Source organism: Trichechus manatus, unplaced genomic scaffold (genome assembly GCF_000243295.1).
Source record: "Trichechus manatus latirostris isolate Lorelei unplaced genomic scaffold, TriManLat1.0 scaffold00004, whole genome shotgun sequence".
Classification (NCBI taxonomy): Eukaryota; Metazoa; Chordata; class Mammalia; order Sirenia; family Trichechidae; genus Trichechus; species Trichechus manatus.
The window spans coordinates 9,490,669-9,516,499 of NW_004443940.1; the positions used below are offsets into that span (position 1 = coordinate 9,490,669).

Genomic DNA, 25,831 nt, shown 5'->3' on the forward strand with positions numbered 1-25,831 from the left:
GTGCGTGAAAGAGGGCCTGAGGGTTGTAAGCCTGATGCTATCGTGTTTGAGCTCAGCAGTGGGGAGCATCCCCCCAGAGGCAGAGCCTGAGATGGGCCCTGGAGAAGACCTGTGAGGGGCAGGTGGGACCCTCCCTCACCCAGTGGGTCCTAGGGAAGGCTGAGAGAGGGCTAGAGAGGAGGCCTCATCTCCAGCCTACATGCCCAGTTGTGCGTGGGGGGCTTCTGGAGGGCTCAGAGTGAATCTCAGGTCGTTGGGAGGGAGGGAGGAAAACAGAGCACCTTGAAAAGAAGTGAAGAAGATCACTGAGTGCCAATCTTCGTGGTCTTTCTGAGTTGACTTTAGAAAGCCCTCAGACCTGGGAAAGCTGCCCCTAGGTTCCTGAGCGGTGAGGACTTGTTGGTATTTATTACCCCTATGGGTCATCTGGGGGGTTGTGGGGCCCGAATAATAAGGGTGAGCTGCTGGGTGGGGTCCTCTGTGTCTGGAGGATGGTGTGCAGTGACTGATCTATTCTTCTCACCCACCCCCTTTTCCAGACTTCCTTCTATGGCCGCTTCAGGCACTTCTTGGATATCATCGACCCTCGCACACTCTTTGTCACTGAGGTAAGTCATGGCTGTCACTCTCCATGGAGGCACCTTGGCTTTTGTACTTTGTCACTTCAGAAGATCTGTGGGTCATCTGAAGGAGCAAGGAGGGTAGGGGATGAAAAAGATAAGGGGGTGGTGGCAGGTGAGAGGAAAATACCAGATATATACATATATATATGCATATATAAGTATACATATATATATTTGAGTTTATACACTGTGATATGTGCTTTATATACATATTTCATTTGGATCTCACAACATCCCTTCCAAGTGGATATCATTGTTATTATCTAAAATTTAACAAAATTATTATCAAGTACATGGATTATATGCTCATTATAAAAGTTGAAACAATACAGATATGTTTAAGTAGGACAAAAAATATCCTTTATACATCTTCTCTACTCAGTTCTGCCTTCTCATAGGTGACTATTAATGGCTTTAAATGTCAGGTTTATTAAGGTATAACTTACCTTTTTTAGGTGTATCTTTCTGTGAGTTTTGACAACTGTATTCATTTAGGTACCCACTACCACAATCAAGATGTAGAACATTTCCATCACCCTAAAAAGCCTCTGGCAACCACTGATGTGTTCTGTCCTGATTTTTGCTGTTTCTAGAATGTCGTATAAATGGAATCCTACAATATGTAGCCTTTTATTCCTGGCTTCTTTCCTTTATTAACATAAAGCTTTTGAGATTTATCTATGTTGTTGCATGTATCAGTAGTTCATCCATTTTTATTGCTGAATAGTATTCCATTGAATGGAAATTCCACTGAATTTTGTTTATCCATTTACTTATTGATGAATACCTAGGCTGTTTCCAGTTTTTGACAATTATGAATAAGACTTCTGTGAACATTCTTTGTGTGGGTGTATGTTTTTATTTCTTTTGGGTAAATAACTAGGAATGGGATTGCTGGCTCATATGGTAACTATGTATTTATAGGAAACTGCCAAACTGTTGTTCAAAGTAGTTGTATCATTTTACATTCCCATCAGCAATGTATGAGAGTTCTAGTTGCTCCACATCTTCACCAACACTTGATATTGTCAGTTTAAAATTTTTTTATTATAGTCATTCTAAGAGATTTGTCTTATAGGCTTTTTATATGTACTTACAAATGCATATGGGAATGTGTGCACATAAAATATAGCAAATATTGATTAAGCACTTACTGTGAGCCAGGCAGTCTTATAAGCATTTTACATGCATTAGTTGATCAGAATAAGTCAAAGCAACCCTATAAGTTCCATTTTATAGATGAGGAAACAGACAGACAGAAGTTAAATCTCATGTACATGGTCACAGAGTTGGCAAATGGTAGAGTCAGGGTATGAATTCAGATAAGCTTGTCTCCAGAACCCTTACTCTTAGCTAGTTTGCTCTCGTATTCAGGTAACTTGAGTTAATGGAACTTATCCAAGATCAGTTAGCTGACAGAAGGCCTGAACTCAGACCCTGGATCCCGACAAACCCTGGAGCAAGTCATTGAGCCTCTGAGTCTGCTTCCCAAGTGAACAGGACTTCACTGCACATCTTTTCTGTGTTGAGCATTGACTTGTTTCAGGCCCAGAGCTGATTAGCTCTAGGAGGGAAAAGCCATGATGGAAGGAAGCACAAGGCTTGTTGGGCATCTGGGCCTAGGACCATCCTAGATAAAAGTAGTCCAGTAATGTGAAATGTAGAAACTACCCTGTTATGTGGTTTCTTACTGTATCTCAGCACGAATGAAGAGCTCAGGTATTTTACTGCTGGGCCTTATCTGCTCTTCTAGGTCTACCACCTCTTGAAGTCAAAGCTACTGTACTTCTAGGCTCTGTCTGGGGTATCTAATAGAGTTATTATGTGATTACATAAAAATTTTGGAATAGCACTATACTAGAGAAACTACTTACCTAGCCTAGGTAATGTGTCTTAATAGAAAGTTCCAGAACTGTGCAAAACTGTACAATTGCAGTCCTAAAATCCCAACACAAATGCCACCTGCTTGATTGAGAAGTCAGCAGTGGCCAGTGCTTAACTCAAAGTCTAGAGGTGCTAATGGTGGACTTTGAGGCACACTGAGAGATAGATGGAGGGAGGCTTGGGAGGTAGGGAGGCATTTCAGTGCTCCTCAGAATTACCACAAGCAGGCAGTGGCTTTGGGGAGAGATGACTAGCTACATACCTCTCCCTCCTTCCATTCCCAGACCATTTCACTTTACAACTCTCCTTCTTGTACCACATCTTTTTCAACTCTTGCATTTTAAAAGACCCCGATGTTCTCATACATCACTAAACCATTTTTAGTTGGTTTCCTCTATCAGTAAATACAAAAATGTCATACTTTACTATTAATTGAAATGTCAAAACCAGTTAAATATATACTGACTAGAACATCACCAAAGCGATGGCAATTTTAGAATATTCCTCAAATTTCACCTGCTCCCTTCCCTCATCAGAAATTCTGATGAGCTTTCCAGAAACATACACACCTCGCCTGCCCTCTGCACCCCATTTGGGACTATTTCCAGCACAACCTGCCATGCATTCAGAAAGTTTCTGCCCACAGAAGTTCTTCTAGTCCCTAAAAACTCTGGAAGGGCCATGAGTGGGGCCTCCAGGCCAGGTAGGCAGTGGACTTAACTTTTGCTGACTCTAGCCCAGGCAGGTTGCTTAGCAAAGCTATCTCCATCAAAGCAATGAGAAATTTCGGGTGCTGAGGGGAAAAGTTCTTACCTGAGCCCCTCCCCTATGAGCTGTGGAGATACTGGGGAGGTCCCTTCTGGCTGGTGTCCTGGGAGGGAACGTGGGGTGACAGCTGCCCAGTTGGAGGAGATCTGGGGTGGGCCTGTTTGTCTGTGAGAAAACCAAACCCGTTGCTGTCGAGTCTATCCTGACTCATAGCAACCCTATAGGACAGAGTAGAACTGCCTCATAGGGCTTTCAGGGAGCAGCTGGTGGATTCGAACTGCCAACCTTTTAGTTAGCAGCCAAGCTCTTAACCACTGTGCCACCAGGGCTCCTTGTCTGTGAGGGTAGGAGGATAATGGCGGACCTGAGGGGAGTGACTCTGGAAGCTGGTTTCCTGAGCTGGAAAGATCCTGAACAGCTAAGCCATATAGTGACCGGGTTCTGAGGGGCAGTAGCTGAGTCAGTAGATAGACTCATCTTGAGGAAGCTTTGCAGCTACTTGTTTGCCATTTATAACTGATCAAGCTTTAAAAAGATTCCAACCCTTGTATGTGTAATGAGGTGGAGAAAATTTTATTCACCATAATTTCTCTTAGTAAGAAGGCTGTCTTTGTTCTAAGAATGCCTTGAACAAGGTTTCAGAGGAGGGAAGAGGTTGCTCTGCTTGGCAGAGGGGGAAGAATTGTGCTTTTTGATTCTAAAAGGAGAGGAGAGAGAAGGAAAAAACATTGGGAAGGAGCACAAGAAACTGGGATGAGTTGTAAGGGCAGTAAAAGAAATTCCACAATAGGGACTGGGCTGGGGGCTCTTCTGAGATGGGTGATGCCCCTTGTGCTTGGAAAAGTTGCAGTGTTGCAATATTATCCCCTCCATCATCATTTCTGTGGAGTTGTCGGTAAAGCCCGCCTGGTTCTTGAAATCTGTGTAAGAATACATTTCTGGGGGGAATGTTTTATTTTTTATTGTACTTTAAGTGAAAGTTTACAATTCAAGTTAGTCTCTCATACAAAAATTTATACATACATTGTTATGTGACCCTAATTGCTCTTCCTATACTGTGACAGCATACCCCTCCTTTCCACCCCTGATTTCCTGTGTCCATTCATCCAGCGCCTGACCCTCTCCACCTTCTCATCTCACCTCTGGACAGGAGCTGCACATTTAGTCTCATGTATCTACTTGAGCTAAGAAGCACACTCTTCACAAGTATCATTTTATGTCCCATAGTCCAGTCTAATCTTTGTCTGAAGAGTTGGCCTTGGGAATGGTTTTAGTTCTGGGTTGACAGAGAGTCCAGGGGCCATGCCTTCTGGGGTTCCTCCAGTCTTGGTCAGACCATTAAGTCTAGTCTTTTTACTAGAATTTGAGTTCTGCACCCTACTTTTCTCCTGTTCCATCAGGGTCTGGGGGGATCCTGAAGGACTGGGAGTCTTCTGTCCACGGTGCAAAGTATGCAGAATCAGGCCTGAGGAAGGAAACCAGCAGGAGCTTGCAGAACCCCAAAGGGGAAGGGTTTGGCCTTCCACATGGGCCAAGGAATTATATCTAGATTTCTGAGGGGCAAAGCTGTACCTGCTGACATCAAAGTTACATTTTTAAAAACATTTTTATTTTGGCAAAATATATACCGGTTCCCCCACTATCCGAAAGTACGGCGTTCCTATGAAACCTTTCGTAAGCCGAAATGGTGTAAAGCAAAGAAGCAATTACCATTAATTTATATGGGAAAATTTTTTGAGCATTCCCAGACCCAAAAAATAATCTGCTAAGTCATACCAAATAACACATAAAACCTAAAACAACACTAACATATAGTGAAAGCTGAGATGCTGAGTACAGTTCCTGGGGAAGGAGCTTGGCGATACCACTCTCACTGCTTGGGGTGCACCCTGCCTCTTTAATTAGGGGCTCACTGCAAAACAAAGGCTATTTCTGCTTTTTGCCTTTTTTCGTAAAAGTGAAAATCCTCTTTGGATTTCTTTTGGTTAGTGAAAACATGTACTAATGTAGGTCTTTGATAAAAGCAAAATGGTGTACTAACTAGACAATAGATCAGTGGTAACTTTGGTGAAGTTTAAGACAGTACACAAAACTTGGAAAGTCAGCACAACTTGACCAAGGCAAAGTCATAGAAGCTTCATAGACACATCTAAACTCCCTGATGGATTGAATTACTGGGCTGAGGGCTGGGGACCATGGTTTCGGGACATCTAGCTCAATTGACGTAACATAGTTTATAAAGAAAATGTTCTACATCCTACTTTGGTGAGTAGCATCTGGGGTCTTAAAAGCTTGTGAGTGGCCATCTAAGATACTACACAGGTCCCACCCCGTCTGGAGCGAGGGAGAATGGAGAAAACCAAAGACATAGGGTAAGATTAGTCCAAAGGGCTAATGGACCACAACTATCACAGCCTCCATCAGACTGAGTCCAGCACAACTAGGTGGTGCCCGGCTACAACCACCTACTGCTCTGACAGGGATTACAATAGAGGGTCCCGAGCCGAGCTGGAGAAAAATGTAGAACAAAATTCAAACTCACAAAGAAAGACCAGACTTCCTGGTCTGACGGAGACTGGAGAGACCCTAAGAGTATGGTCTATAGACACCTTTTTAACTCAGTACTGAAGTCACTCCTAAGGTTCACCCTTCAGCCAAAGATTAGACAGGCCCATAAAACAAACAGTAATACATGTAGCTCAACCATGTGTACAAGACTAAATGAGCACACCAGCCCAGGGGCAAGGATGAGAAGGCAGGAGGGAACAGTAAAGCTGGACAAATGGAAAAGGGAAACCCAAGGTGGAGGAGGAGAGAGTGTTGACGTGTTGCAGGGTTGACAACCAATGTCACCAAACAATATGTGTATTAATTGTTTAATGAGAAACTAATTTGCTCTGTAAAACTTCATCTAAAGCACACACACACACAAACAGCAAAGTGGCGTAATGCGGGTGATACTTGTATAACAAAACGTTTGCCCTTCTAACCATTTTTAAGTGTACAATTTAGTGACATTAATTACATTCACTATGTTGTGCAGCCAACACCACTATCCATTTACAAATGTTTTTCATCACTCTAAATAGAAACTTAGCACCCCTGAAGTAATAACTCGCCATTTCCCTTCCCCTCCGCAACCCCTAGTAACCACAGTAAGCTTTTATGTCTATGCATTTGCCTATTTTCATATGTCATATAAGTGGGATCATACAATATTTGTACTTTTGTGTGTGACTTATGCCACTGAGCATATTTTCAAGGTTCATCCATGTTGTACGTAGCATGTATCAGAGCTTTATTTCTTTCATGGCTGGATAGTATTCCATTGTCTGGATATAACTACATTTTGTCTATCCATTCATCTGTTGATGGACACTTGGACACTTGGGTTGTTTCCACTTTTTTGGCTATGTGAATAATGCTGCAGTGAACACTGGTGTACGAGTATCTGTTCGAGTACCTGCTTTCAGTTCTTTCGGGTATATGCTGAGGAATGGAATTGCTGGGTCATATGGTAAACCTATGTTTAACTTTTGAGGAATCGCCAAGCTGTTTTTCACAGTGGCTGTACCATTTTACATTCCTACCAGCCATGCGTGAGGGTTCCAATTTCTCAGCACCCACACTTGTTATTTTCCATTTTCTTGATAATAACCTTCCTAGTGGATGTAAAGTGGTGTTTCATTGTGGTTTTGATTTGCATTTCCCCGTTGACTAATGAAGGAGCACTGATGCCTCCAACGCTTAGGAGTTTGACTGCTAACTGAAAGCTTTGCAGTTCAAACTCACCCAGCGGCTCCATGGAAGAAAGACTTGGTGATCTGCTTCCCTAAAGATTACAGCCAAGAAAACCCTATGGGGCAGTTCTACTCTGTCACATTAGGTCGCTATGAGTCAGAATTGACTTGAGGGCACCTAACAACAATGACTAATGATGTTGAGCATCTTTTCATGTGCTTATTGGTCATTTGTATATCTTCTTTGAAGAAATGTCTATTCAAGTCCTTTACCCATTTTTTAATTTATAATTTATTTTATTTTTGTTGTTATTGAGAATATACACAGCAGAACATACACTAATTCAACAATTTCTACATATACAATTCAGTGACATTGATTACATTCTTTGAGTTGTGCAACCATTCTCACCCTCCTTTTCTGAGTTGTTCCTCCCTCATTAACATACACTCACTGCCCCCTAAGTTTCCTATCTAATCTTCCTTTGCCCATTTTTAAATTAGGTCGTTTGTCTTTTTGTTATTGAATTGTAAGAGTTTTTTACATATGTATGGTTTCCAAATATTTTCTCCCATTCTGTAAGTTCTCTCTTCACTTTCTTAAAAAAGTCCTTTGATGTACTTATTTTTTTTTAAATGAAGTCCAATGTATCTATTTTTTTTTCTTTTGTTGTTGGTGTTTTTGGTGTCATATCTAAGAATCCATTGTCAAAAACTAGGTCCTGAAACTTTACCTGTATGTGTTATTCTAAGAGTTTTATGGTTTTAGTTCTTATATTTAGATCATTGATCCATTTTGAGTTAATTTTCATATGTGATGTGAGGTATGGGTCCAGCTGCAGTCTTCTGCGTGTGGAGAGGCAGTTGTCGCAGCATGATTTGTTGAAGACATTATTCTTTTGCTGTTGAATGGACTTGGCACCTTTGTTGAAAATCAGTTGCCACAGACGTATGGGTAATTTACTTCTAGTTATGGATGGAAAATGAAAGGAATTTGCTGTTTTGAATTCAATAATTATTTAAGGGAATGAATGGGTAACAGATTTTCATACTAACTGGAATAGTGTTAATAATAACAACTGAATACACACTAGTATTGTGTAGCAATCTGAAACTATTTTGGGTGTATTGTACGATAGCGTAAGTAAATAATTGTCCTGATGTTGAGGGCCAGGGTTCTCACTGGAGGAGTAGGGAGCTAGGGATGGTGATGAACTATGGGGAAGAAGAATGTCCTGGTGAAGGGAACACTATGGCAAGATCAGGAGGTGGGAACATGTAGGTAGGACCCAGAGGGTGGTGGTTCATTTTGCCATAAGGTGGGGGTATGAAGTATTTTGGGGTTCTATTTACCTCCTGGCCTCTGTCTCTTCTCCTGTGGTGTTACCACTGCCATCACATATTTAGTATGTTAAATTTGATTATAATGAATTAAATGTAATAGTATATTTAAATCATTTGGACATCTCTGTTAGCCAAACAAAGAGTAGCCATCTGCATTTAGTTTGGGGGTGAGCTGTGGTACCCTTACCATGCCTCTAGAAGATTAGTTTTACTTCTGATGACTCTATCCCTAACTTTTCTTTATGTGCCCTTTCCTTCCTGTGGAGCCCTCGTGGCACAGTGGTTAAGAGCTTGGCTGCTAACCAAAAGGTCAGCAGTTTGAATCTATCAGCCGCTCGTTGGAAACCCTATGGGGCAGTTCTGCTGTGTCCTAAAGGGACACTATGAGTCGGAATCAAGTCAATGGCATGGGTTTGGTTTCGTTTTGGTTTCCTTCCTGTGTCTGTCTCTCCTCTCCTGACCATCCCGATATCCTGCCCTCTCTGGTCACCACTCAAACACTCTGAGACTGCCCTTTTGCTTCCTACTCCTTTCCCCACAGTGACTTGGGGACAGGACTGGAGGGGCAGAGCTCTCCACTGCTCAGCCCTCTGCAACTGGGGAAGATGTTTCCAGAGGGACCTTCTGGGGACCAGACAAGGAGTGACCCTCATGGTGACACTTTCTGACGGGCAGGCACAAGGCAGGCAGGCTGGTGAAGGAGATGGAGTTTGGGAAGTGGCAGCTTGGGCCGTTCCCCTCCCCATTCTTTCTAGGGCTCCAGAGAGGGGCCACAGCCTTGTCTGCGGGCCTGCAGGGCCCTCAAAGTTCTTTGCATTCAGGGCTGCTGCTGCTTGCTTTTTCCTGGTTGAAAAGACTTCCTGCAGAGTTCACCCTGCCACCAACTTCCCAGGCTTTTCCCACCCTTGCAGTGCCCAGGCCCTTCTGCCAAGCCTGACAATACAGCAGGGTGAAAGGAGGGCTGAAAGCAGGGAGGCCCTTCTCCTAGCCCCTAGAACAGCCAATGCTTAGTGACCCATCATGACGGGTGGTTTAGGGACTGTACTCCACAGGGCTTGGGGCTGCAGCTCCAGTAGGGGCTGTGGTTGAAAGATAGTAAGGCCCAAGGCCGGCCTGTAGGTCCCTGGGTGGCACAAGTGGTTTGTGTTCAACTACTAACCTAAACGTTGGCAGTTTGAAACCACCCAGTGGCGCCATGGAAGAGAAAGCCTGGTGATCTGCTCCCTTAAAAGTTACAGTCAAGAAAACCCTATGGAGCGGTTCTACTCTGTAACACATGGAGGTCGCCATGAATAGGAATTGCCTCGATGGCAATATTTTTTTTTTTTTTAATTTAAGGCCAGCCTATAGCCCCCAGGGGCAGAAAAACATATTCTAGCTTCCTTCAGTCCTGGATTTTTGGACTTGTCTTCAGGAACTTTGAATTTAGTACTCTCTTAGCCCATGCCTTTTGCCAAGCTCAGGGCTCTTTGGAACTTATTCTTTTGGCAGGAGGGCTCCCTTTGATGACCATGTCAAATGAGATGGAATCTGGCCAGGTTGTTATAGGAACTCAGGAGAATCCCTGGAGTGGGAAAATTAATGAGAACACGGGGCCATTCACCACTCAGCGTTGGAAAGTAGAGCGTTCATTGTGCAGGTCACCAAAGGCTGCGACAGCAGAGGAAACTGGCTTTGGTGGGGAGCTTGCTGCATTGCTAGGAGGCCTTGAGTCTGTTGAGTGTGTGTATGGGGAACGGGCAAAGCAAGTTTAACTAAACTCTGGGTTCAAATACTGAGTTGCTCCCTTACTACCTGTGCAACCATAGGCAAGTTAAGACAATGTGATCCCATTTTCGTTGAAAAACAAGTACATTAAGTCTAGAAGGAAAATCATCCTCACTCTTGCATGAGTATCTCAGTGGTGTGATTACAGGTGATTTAAAATTAGGTTTGTGCTTTTGTATTTTTTTATGACATTTTCCCTAAACAACACGGATTACTTATCTAACTGGGGGAAAAAAATAACCCCACGAAGACATCTCCACTTTGGAGACATTCTGAGAAGGGATTTTTTTGTAATCTAAGAATTGATATCCATATAATTGAAAAAGAGAAGGTCAGTACTTTTTAGCATTCAGGCTACCTTTTCCTGGCCCCTTGTCTGCCAACGGTTCTGCTGTGGGCAGCCCTGGGTTAGACCAGTGCTGGGCACAGGTGCTTCACACACAGGCCTGAAGGATCGAAGGTGGCCTCACTGGCTTGTCTGAGTGGACGGTTATTCCTGCTGTTACAGTCCAGGAGGCAGCTGTTCATTTCTCTTCCCATGCAACCATGCTATCAGCCAGCTCAGCAAACCCCCAGTCTGCCCCACTGGGGCACCCTTGCTGGTGCTGCCCTCCTTCTTTTAGACCAAGGGGCATACACTGAGGTCTCTCTGCACTCCTGTCCACAGACAGTCATGTCCCTCAGCCAGAAGGGGAACAGGGTGGTGTCACTGGGTTTCCTCCCTCACACTGGGCATCTCTGATGTCTGGGCCCCTCATCTGGCCCTTGACATAGGCTGCCTTCTATCACTGTTGTCTGTTGTTAATTTTTCTGAGGTACAACATAAACCAGTTGCCATCGGTTCGACTCCGATTCATGGTGACCCCCTGTGTGTCAGAGTAGAATTGTGCTTCACAGGGTTTTCAGTGGCTGGTTTTTTGGAAGTAGATTGCTAGACCTTTCTTCTCAGGCACCTCTGGGTGGACTCAAACCTCTAAATTTTTTGGTTAGCATCAGAATATGTTACCCGTTTTTACCTCCCAGGGACTTCATATATGCGTGCATACATACATACAGCACAACTTTCATATGATAAAACATACATGTAAAACCTTAAGTGTATGGCTAAATAAATTGGTCGACATTCAGCCATTTCAGGAGGTAGCATATGATCAGAAACCGATGGTACTGAAGGAAGAAGTCCAAGCTGCACTGGAGGGATTGGCAAAAAACAAGGTTCCAGAAATTGACGGAATACCAACTGAGATGTTTCAACAAATGGAAGCAGCACTGGAAGTGCTCACACGTCTATGCAGAGAAATTTGGAAGACAGCTACCTGGCCAACCAACTGGAAGGATCCACATTTATGCCTATTCCCAAGAAAGGTGATCCAAGTGAATGCGAAAATTATTGAACAATATCATTAATATCGCATGCAAGTAAAATTTTGCCGAAGATCATTCAAAAGCGGCTGCTGCGGTATATCAACAGGGAACTACCAGAAATTCAAGCCAGATTCAGAAGGGGACGTGGAACCAGGTATATCATTGCTGATATTAGATGGATCCTGGCTGAAAGCAGAGAACACCAGAAAGATGTTTCCTGTGTTTTATTGACTATGTAAAATTTAGTGGCTTAAAACATCAACAGTTCATTATTTTGCTCATTGATCTTCAATTTTGGCAGGGCTCAGAGGGGTTGCTTTGTCTCTGCTCCATGTGGCATTCAGCAAGGGCAGCTCGACTAGTATCTGGAAGACACATTTTAGATGGCTTGCTCACATGTTGGGCAAGCTGGTGCTGCCTAGGCTCAGCTGGAGCTGTGGTCCAGAGGCCTCAGTTCACAGCCACATGAGTCTTGGGCTTCCTTCCAGTATGATGGCCGGGATCCAAGAACAAGCATCCTAAGATAACAAGGTGTAAGTGCAAGCCATTTTGATAAATGAGTCTCAGAAGTCACATTGCGTCCCTTCTGCCCTCTGTTGGTTGAGGTAGTCACAAAGACCTTCCCAGGATCAGGGGGAGGGGACATAGACTCTACTCTGGATGGGGGTGGGAGGTTCTAGAAGAGCATGGGGATGGGAGGTATTGGGGCGGCCATCTTTGGAAAATACAGTCTGCCACATTACGTCTGTGAGATTCATATACATTGTTACAGGTATTCATAGTTTGCTTTTTAAATTGCTGCATAGTATTCCATTGTGAGTGCATACTACTATTTACTTATCCATTCTACTATTGATTAACATTTAAGTTGTTTCCAGTTTGGGGCTATTATGAATAGTGCTGCTGTGAACATTCTTATAGAAGTCTTTTGGTGAACACAGATTGCCTTCTGTCACTGTTGCTGTCTCTTTAGTTTTTAAGATTGAAAAAAATCATACAGTTCTATCAGCTTTTTTTTCTTCTATCAGTTACTGTAGCCATATGTATTTTAATATGTAATCTCTACTAGTGTTTATAAAATATTTAAAAGAAATTATATAAGTATTATAAAAATATATTCTCTTCATAAAAACTTTCAACATTACAATTAAGATTAAAGTTTCTTCTGACAATTCTGGGCCCTTTTTAATCCCTATTTGAGGTAACACCTGTTAGCAATTTGGTGAGTCTCCTTTCAGAGCTTTTTTTCATGCATTTACATACATAAGTTTCTCAAAGAAAATACCGTTTTATATGTGTGTGGGTTTTGTTTGTTTGGTACAATGAATGGCATCATACTGCTCTGCAATTATCTTTCTCACTCTGCATCTTGGAGATATGGCCATGGAATCATATACAGATTTACTTCACTTTTTAAACTGCCAAATAATGTTCCATAGTGTTACCAGGCCACTGTTGTTTAGCCATTTTCCTGTGGAAGGACATTTAGGTTGTATCTGTGTGTGTCCCGTGAGGCCTTGCACACGAAACACTGCAGTACTTGATTGATACTAATGCAATCCTACAAAGGAAAGAAGCCTTGGACCTGTGCCCCTCAATGTCCCTTTTCTTTCCCCCACAGAGACGTCTCAGAGAGGCTGTGCAGCTGCTGGAGGACTACAAGCATGGGACCCTGCGCCCTGGGGTCACCAATGAACAGGTACTGGAGGTGGGAGTGATGGCATGTGGGGAGGGGAAGGGAAATGGCAAATTCCTAGCCCCTTCCCTGCAGCCAGAACCCCCTCTATACCCTCAGTAATCACTTCTACTGCTGCTGCATACCCCTGTGGATTTCTGGCTCTTTGGAAGGGATATTCAGATCTCTCCTGAATCCTCGGTGTGGTGGGAATCATGGGGGCTGATAAGGCTAGAGAGGCCCAAAGGCAGTGGTGTGCTGGAGGAGCCCACATGTCCTTCAAGAGCTGACTGTATATATCTCTTCCCACCTCCACATCCAGTGACATCATGGTGGTGGCTTGAAATCAGCTATGGTGGGAATATTTACATTATAAAAAACAAAACTATTGACTAATGTGCCAAAGTGTTTCTTTTTGTTCATAAATTTTAACTTCAAAAAGTTTTAAAGTTAAAATTAATTTTACTATTTCCCGAAGTAATACATGTGTATAGTTCAAAAAGTCAAATAGTGCTGAAACACTTGTAAGAAAAACTATCAGTATGCTCCCCACTTCTCCCCAGTTCCCACTTCTGTTCCCCAGAAGCAGCTACTTTTAGCTGTTTTTTTTCTGCCAGGGATCTATATTTAAAACCAATATGCTTGCTTTTCCTGCTGTTTCTCAATTTGATCTTTTGCATTATTTATTACAGTAGAGGGGCCTGGTGGCGAAGTGGTTATGAGCTCGACTGTTAACCAAAAGTTCAGCAGTTCGACTCCACGAGCCACTCTTTGGAAACCCTATGGGGCAGTTCTACTCTGTCCTATAGGGTCGCTATGAGTCGGAATTGACTTGACAGCAACAGGTTTTTGGTTTTTTTGTTATGGTTGATGAGCATCCTGCTCTTTTATTACCCACCCCATAAATACATTTCTCCTCCCCACACCAGCCATCCTACCAACATAGTTGTCATGGTTTTGGGGTCTATCAATATTCAGTATCATATTATTGTTGTTAGGTGCTATCTAGTCGGTTCTGACTCATAGTGACCCTAAGTACAACAGAAGGAAACACTGCCCTGTCCTGCACCATCCTCACATTCGTTGCTATGTTTGAGCCCATTGTTGCAGCCACTGTATCAGTCCATCTCGTTGAGGGTCTTCCTCTTTTTCGCTGACCCTCTACTTTACGAGGGACTGATCCCTTCTGATCACATGTCCGAAGTAAGTGAGATGAAGTCTCGCCACCCTTGCTTCTAAGGAGTATTCTGGCTGTACTTCTTCCAAGACAGATTTGTTTGTTCTTCTGGCAGTCAGTATTCTTCACCAATACCATAATTCAAAGGTATCAATTCTTTTTCGGTCTTCTTCACATGCATATGAGGCAGTTGAAAATACCATGGCTTGGGTCAGGCGCACCTTAGTCCTCGAAGTGAGATCTTTACTTTTCAACACTATAAAGAGGTCTTTTGCAGCACATTTGCCCAATGCAATATGTTGATTTCTTGATTGCTGCTTCCATGGGCATTGGTTGTGGATCCAAGTAAAATAAAACCCTTGACAACTTCAATCTTTTCTCTGTTTATCATGATGTTTCTTATTGGTCCAGCAGTAGAAGCAAGAGTTTTTGTCTTCTTTATGTTGAGGTATAATTCATACTGGAGGCTGTAGTCTTTGATCTTCATCAGTGAGTGCGTCAAGTCGTCTTCATTTTCAGCAGGCAAGGTTGTGTCATCTGCATATTTGCAAGTTGTTAATGAGTCTTTTTCCAATCCTGATGCCACGTTCTTCTTCATATAATCCAGGTTCTTGGATTACTTTCTCAGCATACAGATTGAATAAGTATAGTGAAAGGATACAATCCTGATGCACACCTTTCACGATTTTAAACCACACTATATCGTCTTATTCTGTTTCAACGACTGCCTTTATGGTCTATGTACAGGTTCTGCATGAGCACAATTAAGTGTTCTGCAATTCCCATTCTTCACAGTGTTATCCATAATTGGTTATGATCCACAAGTCAAATGCGTTTGCACAGTCAATAAAACACAGGTAAACATCCTTCTGGTATTCTCTGCTTTCAGCCAAGATCCATCTGACATCAGCAATGATATCCCTCGTTCCACGTCCTCTTCTGAAACTGGCTTAAATTTCTGGCAGTTCCCTGTCAGTGTACTGCTGCAACCGCTTTTGAATGATCTTCAAAATTTTACTTGCATGTGATATTAATATTGTTCGATAATTCTCACATTCTGTTGGATCACCTTTCTTTGGAATGGGCACAAATATGGATCTCTTCCAGTCGGTTGGCCAGGTAGATGTCTCCCAAAGTTTTTGGCAGAGATGAATGAGCACTTTCAGTGTTGCATCTATTTGTTGAAACATCTCAAATGGTATTCCCTCAATTCCTGGAGCCTTGTTTTTTGCCAGTGTCTTCAGTGCAGCTTGGACTTCTTCCTTCACTACTGTTGATTCTTGATCATATGCTACCTCCTGAAATGGTTGAAGGTCGACCAATTCTTTTTGATACAGTGACTCTGTGTATTCCTTCCATCATCTTTTGATGCTTCCTGCATCTTTCAATATTTTGTGCATAGAATCCTTCAATATTGCAACTTAAAGCTTCAATTTTTTCTTCAGTTCTTTCAGCTTCAGAAATGCTAAGTGTGTTCTTCCCTTTCGGTTTTCTAACTCCAGGTCTTTGTACATTTCATCGTAATACTTTGTCTTCTCGAGCCGCCCTGTGAAATCTTCTGTTCAGCTTTTTGACTTCATCATTTCTTCCATTCGCTTTAGCTGCTCTGTGTTTAAGAGCTAGTTTCAGAGTCTCTTCTGACATCCGTTTTGGTCTTCTGTTTCTTTCCTGTCTTTTAATGACCTTTTGCTTTCTTCTTCTATGATGTCCTTGATGTCATTCCACAACTCATCTTGTCTTTAGTCATTAGTGTTCAATGCTTCAAATCTATTCTTGAGATGGTCTCCAAATTCAGGTGAGATATACTGAAGGTTGTATTTTGGCTCTCATGGACTTATTTTAATTTTCTTCAGCTTTAACTTGAACTTGCATAAGAGCAGTTGATGGTCTTTTCCGAAATCAGCCCCTAGCCTTGTTCTGAGTGATGATATTGAGGTTCTTCATCGTCTCTTTCCACAGATGTAGTCGATTTGATTTCTGTATATTCCATCTGGGGATGTCCACATGTATAGTCACCATTTATGTTGTTGAAAAAAGGTATTTTGAATGAATAGATCGTTGGTCTTGCAAAATTCTGTCATGCGATCTCCTGTGTTGTTTCTATCATCAAGGCTGTATTTTCCAACTACTGATCCTTCTTCTTCGTTTCCAACTTTCACATTCCAGTCACTAGTAATTATCAGTGCATCTTGATTGCATGTTTCATTTCAGACTGCAGAAGTTGGTTAAAATCTTCAATTTATTCATCTTTGCATTTGTGATTGGTGTGTAAATTTGAATAATAGTCGTATTAACTGGTCTTCTTTGTAGGCTTATGGATATTTTCCTATCACTGATAATGTAGTACTTAGGATAGATTTTGAAATGTTCTTTTTGACGATGAATGCAATGCCATTCCTCTTCAGTTTGTCATTTCTGACAAAATAGATCATATGATTGTCTGATTCAAAATGGTCAGTACCAATCCATTTCAGCTCACTAATACCTAGGATATCTATCTTCAGGAGTTCCATTTCATTTTTGACAACTTCCAGTTTTCCTAGATTCATATAAATAATCTTTACTACAGAGTCAAGTTGTTTGTATCATGATTATATTTCCTCTCTTCAACTTTATGTTTTTATCTGGAGTTAAAATTGCCTTATTTTTTCCATTGGCATAGTTTCCCTTGTACCGTCTCTAATTCTTACTGTACCCTCTAGCAGCCTTCCAGTATTCTTGGTACCTCCCTTCAATTTTGAAACTTTTGTCTTTCAGTTCCATTTTGTCCCCCTGAGATTTTTCTTTCTGGGCCCCACCTTTCTCCAGCTCCAGGCCTTCCTTTTTCTTGGTGTATATCTTCATTTTGGTGGAGTACCTCTTCCAATAACTTTCTGATATAGGGTAAATGAAGAGAAAATGTTCGAGTCCTTTTATATCTGAAATTTTTTAATTCCGTGCACACCCTTAATTGAAAGTTTGACTGAGGAGAGAATTCTAGGTTGAAAATCATTTTCCTTTAGAATTTTGAAGACATTTCTCTACTGTCTTCTGATTTTCAGTATAAAACCAGTGCCAGTTGCCATCAAGTCGATTCCAACTCATGGTGACCCCATGAGTAGCTATTGAAAAATCTAAGGCCATTTTTTTCCTGATCCTTTACAGTGACCTGTTTTGTTTCTTTGGAAATTTTTAGAATCTTCTCTTTATCTGTGAAGTTTATTTCTGAAATTCCTAGTCATTATTTTGGGTTCTTGGTGCCTCCTTTCAATCTGAAGACTCCTATCTTTCAGCTGTCACAAATTTTCGTATACTTTTGCTTTGATAATTTCTTCTCATTGTGGAGCCCTTAATAGTCAAATATTGGATGTCTCACACTGACACTCAGGATTTCTTTTTTTTTCCTACTCCATCACTTTGTTTTTCTATTTGGCTTTGCATAATATTTCCTTGAGTTTATTTTCAACATATCTCTTGAATTTATTTACTTTAGCTATTATATTTTTAATTTCCAAGAGCTCTTGATTGCTATTTGTTTCTTTTCTTTATTCTTTTAAATAAAGTCCTATTCCTGTTTTGTGAATGCAGTATCATCTCATCTGTCTGCATTCCGGAGAGCAAGTAGGGTCTTGGATTCTCTTTCTTTAGTAGGTTGATAAACCTCTAGCATCTGGGGGCATAGGTGAGGGTAGTAAGAGTCACTCGCTGTGCAGTGAAGATATGAAGACCCCATTGCTTTAATATAGACTTTTAACCAACCACCTATGTTTGGCCCTGTGATTAACCCCTTTTTCCATGGTACCTGGTTTCTCCAGGTCCTGCACTTTGCCAGGGTCCTGGAGGTGATGGACTGACTCCTTAGTAAGTGTTCCCTCTGCAGGCATTTAGGGGGTGGTTTTGTCCTCTCTGCTGGATCACTTGCTAAAAGGCTACTCACTTTCCATTCAAAACCATGTTGCTGTCCCTGCTCTGCTGTTGTCTCCTCCTCTGTTCATTGGTAACTCTGTGAGGTATTGCCCATGCCTTCTAACACTTTTGGGCATAAAGCTGAGTTGGACCCTCCCAGGCCCATGCTGAGGGTCTATGCTGCCAACACCACATACTGGTGCCTGGTCAGGTTTTCCAAAGGCAGGTGGTTTAACAATTGGTGCTCCCCAATCCAACTCACCTCAGTCTGTATTTATGGAGCACCTACAGGGCAGGCCTGGTAACAGGGCCTGGGAGATAGAACAAGGAAGAAGCTGGGTGAGGTTCTTGCTTCTTGGCTCCCAGAAACCAGGCAATGACAGTGAAAACACATAATATTGTGGGTGAGCAGAGGAAGGAGTCACCAGCCTCCAGAGAAGGAGTCACCAGTCACCAGAGAAAGCTGCCTGGAGGAGGAGACATCTCACCTGAGAGTTGAGGAATGAGAAGGGGGCTGGTGAGGAGGAGGCTCTGGGTAGGAGCAGTCCAGGCAAGGAAGCACATTGTGCTGGAGGTAGAGAGAACAAGCCCCTCAGAGGACTGAACAAGGCGTGAGCAGTTTGTGCGTGCTCTGGTGTCCTTTTGCAGGTGGGTGGGTCAGAAGCCCGTGGTGGGTCCCGTTGCCTGCCTGCCTGTCCTGATGTCATGGGCAGTGCTGGGTAACCTGCCCACCCTCTTTCCTCCTACAGTTTGCCATCAAACCAGTTACAACATCTCCCCAGTGGGTATGCACAACTATATTGATAGCTTGTTTGCACCTAGTGGCTTTGGTTGGCCTTCTATTATTGAGTGGCTGATATCTCATCCAGAGACTCTGAACTTGTTGAAAGGTTGCTAAACCAATGAATAATAAGTCCTGAGGATCAAAGTAAAAAAGTAGAATTTACCCTTTGGGCTTAACAAGTAGAAATGTGATGTGCTAAGAACCCTAATAAGGACTGTAGCTATCAGTTAAATAACAAAACCATAAATGAGAGCAGAAATGTAAACATTGGCACAGACTACTAAGTTTTTTGGGTGTTGACCCTGATATGTATACTTTTATATGCCAGGGCTTTGATGGAATGATTTGGCATGGTTGGGAATAAAAAAACAAAACAGAAACAGCCAGTTACAGTCATGCTGATTCTGATTCATGGTGACCCCATGCGTTTCAGGGTAGAACTGTGCTCCATAGGGTTTTGAACTGTGCTCCATAGGGTTTTCAATGGCTGTGATCTTTCAGAAGTAGATCATCAGGCCTTTCTTCAGAGGTCCTCTGGGTAGATTTGAACCACCAACCTTTTGGGTAGTAGCCGAGTGCTTAACCGTTTGTGCCACCTGGGGACTCCTTGGATGGGGATGGGTGGGGTTAAATTCAGAAGACTCCCTGTGTAATGAGCCACCACTCACTGTGTGCTTACCACAGGCCAGGCACTGTGCTAAGCACTAGATTATCTCAGTCTTCACAGAAAGTGTATTATGTAGATACCCATATTAACCCCATTCTATAGGCAAGAAAAGGGGCCCTGGTGGCATAATGGTTAAGTGTTCAGCTGCTAACCAAAAGGTTGATGGTTTGAACCCACCAGCTGCTCCGTGGGAGAAGAGACCTGGTGATCTGTTCCCCTAAAGATTACAGCCTAGGAAACTCTATGGGGCAGTTCTGTTCTGTCCTGTAGGGTCACTGTGATTTGGAATTGACTCCATGACATGCAACAACAACATAGGCAAGAAAACTGAGGCCTCAGAGACTTGCCTACAGTGACACAGCCAGTATGTGGTGGGGCAGAGATCTGAAACTGGGCCTGTTAGACCCCAACACCCATCTTCCACCCACCATCTGAAGGTGAATTTGGAAGGGAAGATGGTACTCTGTAGAGGGGAGTAATGTGCACAAAGACCAGGAAGCAGCAGTGTGGGAGTAGTGAACCTGGCATTTGTAAAGGTCTCGCAGCTCCAGTTACACGTGGACACCCCAGGCAGTGGGTATTCGCTGAGCACCCAGTATACAAAGGGTGCTGTGGTAGGGAATACGCGTGAGCTGTGGGTCGGCCTCCTGGAGCCAGCTTGCAGTGCAGGCGAGGAGGCCACACATACTCATAAGCGAGTGCTTAGAGGGCAGGCCAGGCGGCTAGGCTGTGTGGAGCTAATACTAAGGTAGGTAGGAATGCAGAGGTGAGAGAACCCTGCGAATTCAAGTGATGAGGACAGGCTTCACAGGGGGAAGGTACAAGTGGGCTCTGAAAGGCAGTAGAATATAGAGAGGCACTAGGCAGTGGATGGGTGGGGTGTGTCCCCTGTAACTCACAGACAAAAGCCAAGAAGTAGAATGGAGTAGTATGTGAGAGAAAGCGAGAGGTAGAGGTAGAGAGAAGTAGAGGCAGAAGATGAGATTAGAGAGTGGAAGCTGGAAAGTTACGGCACAGACTGTGAAAGCCTTCGGAAACCAGGGAGAGATACCAGGCGTGCTGTGTGGGGCAACAGGAAGCTACTGAGAGCTCTTGAGCAAGGGAGTAGCAGGAGAGTGGTATTGTGGTAGGTGCTGCGGTAGGATCAGGCTGGTGGTGGTGCCAGGGGTTGGGGGAGGAATATGTAATGCTAAGGAAACCAGCATGGAAGTTCCTGGAGTATGGGAGCTGGCCTCTGGGAACTGCTAGAGGCTTCTGAGTGGTAGTGCTTGTCCATCAGTCCACACTCTCCAGAGGCTGGGGACCAGCCAACCCCTGTCAGGTACCTGCTCTGCACCTGGCATAACATATCGGCTGCTTAGAGGCACCATGCTGGATGGATCCTGCCCGTGACCTGCAAGGAGAAAGGGCAGCCGGGATGTTAGAGATCTCGTATGGCCAGTCTCCTCTGGAAGGGAGGGAATAAGGTCAGATGTGTTTGGGCTCTACTGAAAATAGCAGAGAAAATACGAGAGGCTTAAAAGTACTTTTTCTCCAAATTTTCTGTGGGTGTCAGCAGGTTTGTCAGAAGCTGGCTGAGGGGGAGGCTTGGCTGAGCCCCACTTCTTACCTCCACCCCTAGCCTTAGGGATCCTGCTCAGTACCCTGACCATCTGGGTGGGCTGGCCCCAGGATGGTCCTCATGGTTAGCACAGAACAGACAAGTGATCAACATCAGTGGAAGCATTTATTTGATGTGTCCGGTGTTACACCGGGTGCTGTAGACATTTCTGGGCTGGTTCACTGCTGTGGCCTCCTGGATAGTGTTGCCATCCACTTGGCCCCTCTATACAGTCCCATAACAGTAGTCAGAGTGACCTGTGAAAACACACATTACATCATTTCTTCTTCAACTCCAGCGTTTCTCAACCTCGGCACTATTGGCATGTGGAGAGGGATGGTTGTTTGTTGTGGGGACTACCCTGTGCATTGAAGGATGTTAACAGTGTCCCTGAATTCTACCCACTAGATGCCAGTAGCTCCTCCTCCCCAGTTGTGACAAGCAAAAATGTCTGTATACATTGCCAGTTGTCCCCTGGGTGCAAAATGAGCCTCCTGTTGAGAACTACTGTTCTAGCAGAAACTGTGCAGTGCCCCACATCCCCCAGAGTCAAAGTCACAATCCTTAACATGGCCTGCAAAGCCCCCAGTTTGTCTCTGATCTTGTATTCTACTGTTCTTCCCCTTATTCAGTCCACTCCAGTCAAACTGGCCTCCTTGATGTCCCTCAAATGCCAAGCAGGCCCACTTCTGCCTGTGGGCCTTACACTGGCTCTTCTGTCTGCCAGAACAATCTCCCACCAGATAGCACCATAGCTCACTCCCTCCTTGAAGTATTTCCTCCAATGTCACCTTCTCCTTGAGACCTATGCTGATTAGCTTAACGAATGATGTCATTTTCCCTCCCTGTTCCCACTGCCTGCACTCACTCCCTTTCTCACTCTGCTTGACTTTTGCTTGTTTCCTGTAGCATTTATCCTTCTAACATATTAGAGAATTTAACCCATCAGTTGCCACTGAGTTAGTTCAGACTAATGGTGACCCCATGTGTGTTAGAATAGAACTGCATTCCATAGGGTTATCATGGCTGTGACCTTTCAGAAAGCAGATTGCCAGGCCTTTCTTCTAAGGTGCCTTTGGGTGGGTTTGAACTGTGAACCTTTTAGTTAATAGCCAAGCGCTTAACCACTTGTGCCACCCAGGGACTCCATTAGATAATTTACTTAGTTATTATTTTTATGGCTTATTGTCTGTTTACCTCCACTAGCAAGTAAGCTCCACAAAAGCAGAGATTTTCATCTGTGTTGTTCACTAATATATCCTTGGTGCCTAGAGCAGCGCTCGGCATATAGTAGTAGGTGCTCACTAAATATTTGTTGAATAAATGATTTTTCTTTAATCGTCACAATAACCTTGGAAGTAAGTATTCATATCTCCATATTACAAATGAGGAAGCAGAGGCTCAGAAAAGTTATGTAAATTGCCCCAAATCACATGGCCAAAAACAGGCAGCAGATCCACCAGGATTGCCTCCAGGGTCTGCCATCTTCATAGAGAGAAGTCGCATGTCCATGGAAGTCAGGGCTGCTGCTGTGTGCTCTGCTGCAGAACTAGGGGGAGGTTCCGCTTCCTTTAGGCATCTGTAGAATTGGGGGATGACTTCACCCCACATAGACTCGCTTATGCGTGTATTACCTGGGAGTAACCATAGCAACAAAATTAATGGTGAGGAGTCTTAACGATTGGCCCAATTGATAAATTAGGAAGATTTTTTTTTTTGTTTTGTTTTATGGAGGCATCTTTTGCCTTACAGAAGGATCCCCTTCAGGCTCTGTTTAATTACCTTCTGGAGGTTGTTTTAAATAGGCTCTGTCTTTGCTGCCTTAGGAGGTTTGCAGAAGCAGCTGGGAAGAGGCAGAGGGGCAGGGAGTGAGCCAGCCTGTGGGTGGGCCTGGGCAGCTCCTCCTGGTCTGGGCACTGGAGGTGTGCCCCACTCCCCACCACCCTCCTACCGGAGAAGGCAAGGCTCCTGCATCAGCCTGTCCTCGCAGCAGGCTGGGGCCCACCCTCTGCCCCTCCTTCTATTCTGAGGTTCACATAGGTTACATGGCAGCTTGGCCAAGACACTGGACATTTCTGAAATCAGCAAACTTCTGCATTGTTCCAGCAACCTCTCACCTAGACTCCTTCTCCCACACCCCTTGTCTGTCCTCATTTCTGAGTTGGGAAATCAAGCAAGGCTCAAAGTCTTGTTTGTCGTTGCAGCCTGTAAGTCAGGGTCAGGCCTGCTTATTTTGTTTGTTCAGCCAGAGGCACAGAGGGAGATGGGCTCAGCTCAGAAAATACCAAGTCACAACGAAGCATTATAGTTTAAAGGGAGATGCCTCAGTGGGCAGACAAGAAGACACCAGGGCTCCCTGTCCTAGATTCTCAGTGTGGGTGGACCATCCATTGCATCTTATTTGGCCTCCCATTGAATGCTTCCTATCCCAGGATGATCTTCCCTGGTAACCTGTTTACAGAACTGGCTTATTACACTTCAAACTAATAGCCAGCTCTTAACTAGTGGGTGGTAGCTGCTGCCATTTCTGCATCCAGAGTCTGACTCATGGGTCTGGTATGTCCCGGGGAAAAGCCCATATGGAAGGAGTCAGACCTGAGTCTTTCTCCTGGTGTCTTACAAGCTGGGCCTGGCATCTTAGGCCATCAGACAGGAAGGGGCCTTGGAGAGACTTGTTTCCACCTCCTGCCTCTCCTCCTACCACGTTTTTTTTTTTTTAAGCCTATATAAGTTTATTGCATACTCCAGAAGCTTCAGTTGGACTCTCATTTTAGCAAATCATAACAGAACATTTTATTGCATTTAAATTTTTCTTATATTAAAAAAACTCATTGCTGTCAAGGCGGTTCTGACTCACAGTGACCCTATAGGACAGAGTAGAACTGCCCCATAAGGTTTCTGAGGAGCAGATGGTGGATTCGAACTGCTGACATTTTGGTTAGCAGCTGAGCTCTTAACCACTGCGCTACCAGGGCTCCAAACAAAATACAACCTGTTGCCATTGAGGCAATTCTGACTCATAGTGACACTTTAGTACAGAGTAGAACTGCCCCATAGGGTTTCCCAGGAGTGGCTGGTGGACTTGAACTGCTGACCTTTATGTTAGCAGCCAAACTCCTAACCACTGCGCCACCCTTTCATTGATTTCAGACTTTTCATTTAAAGGCTATATGCACATACAGATGTATAAATATAATACATATTTAAATGCGTCTTCGGGGTTTTAAAACATTTTGTTGTGGTAACGTATATATAACAAAACACTTGCCCTTTTAACTGTTTTTAAGTGTATAGTTCAGTGACATTGATAACATTCACCATGTTGTGCAACCGTCACCACTATCCGTTTCCAAATGCTTTTCATCACCCTAAACAGAAACTCAGCACTCCTTAAGCAATAACTCTCCGCTTCCCCCCACCCCCTGTAACTAATAAACTTTTCTCTCTAGGCATTTGCTCTTCTAGATATTTCATATAAGTGAGATCATTCAATATTTATCTTTTTGCATCTGACTTAATTTCACTAAGCATAATGTTTTCAAGGTTCATCCATGTTGTAACATGTTTTAGAACTTCACTTCTATTCATGGTTGAGCAATATTCAATTGGATGGATATACAGTTGGGCTGTTTCAACATTTTGACTACTGTGAATAATGCTGCAATGAACATTGGTATATAAATATCTGTTTGAGTTCCTGCTTTTAAACATTTTGAGTATTTACCTAGTTTTCCATAGCAGCGGCACCGTTTTACATTCCACCAGCAATGCTTGAGGTTTCTGATATCTCAGCATCCTCACCAACACTAGTTATTTTCCATTTTTCTGATAATAGCCTTCCTTATGGGTGAAGTTATATCTCATTGTAGTTTTGATTTGTATTTTCCTAGTGACTAATGACATTGAACGTCTTTTCATGTGCTTGTTGGCCATTTGTATATCTTCTTTGGAGAAATGTCTTTTCAAGCCTTTTACCCATTTTCTAATTGGTTTGTTTGTCTTTTTGTTGTTGAGTTATAAGAATTCTTAATATATTCTGTATATTAAACCCCTACCTCTTCACTTTCTTGATAAAGTCCTTTGAAGCACATAAGTTTTTCATTTTGATGAAGTCTTATTTATCTGTTGTCTTTTATCGATGGTGCTTTTGGTATCATATCTAAGAGTCCATTGTGAAAAACTAGGTCCCAAAGCTTTACCCCTGTGCTTTGTTCTAAAAATTTTATGGTTTTTAGTTCTTATATTTAGGTTTTTGATCCATGCCTTAGCTATCTAGTGCTGCTTTAACAGAAATACGACAAGTGATGGCTTTAACAAAGAGAAATTTATTCTCTCACAGTCTAGTAGGCTAGAAGTCCAAATTCAGGGTGCCAGCTCCAGGGGAAGGCTTTCTCTCTCCGTCGACTCTGGCAGAAGGTCCTTGTCATCAATCTTCCCCTACTCTAGGGGCTTCTCAGCGCAGGGACCCCAGGTCCAAAAGACGTGCTATTCTCCTGGCTCTTGTCTCTTGGTGGTATGAGGTCCCCATGTCTTTCCGCTCGCTTCTCTCTTT

At 43.3% G+C, this 25,831-nt stretch overlaps 1 protein-coding gene across 1 annotated transcript in view; it reads left to right on the forward strand.

Annotated features, from left to right (window-relative positions):
* Window positions 1-25,831, forward strand: part of SFXN5 (sideroflexin 5) — a 148,253-nt gene that overhangs the window by 17,668 nt on the left and 104,754 nt on the right. Inside the window, exons 2-3 of the mRNA XM_004369206.3 lie at window positions 540-608; window positions 13,113-13,190. Of these exons, the coding sequence (XP_004369263.1) occupies window positions 540-608; window positions 13,113-13,190 (147 nt within the window). The remainder of the gene's footprint in view (window positions 1-539; window positions 609-13,112; window positions 13,191-25,831) is intronic.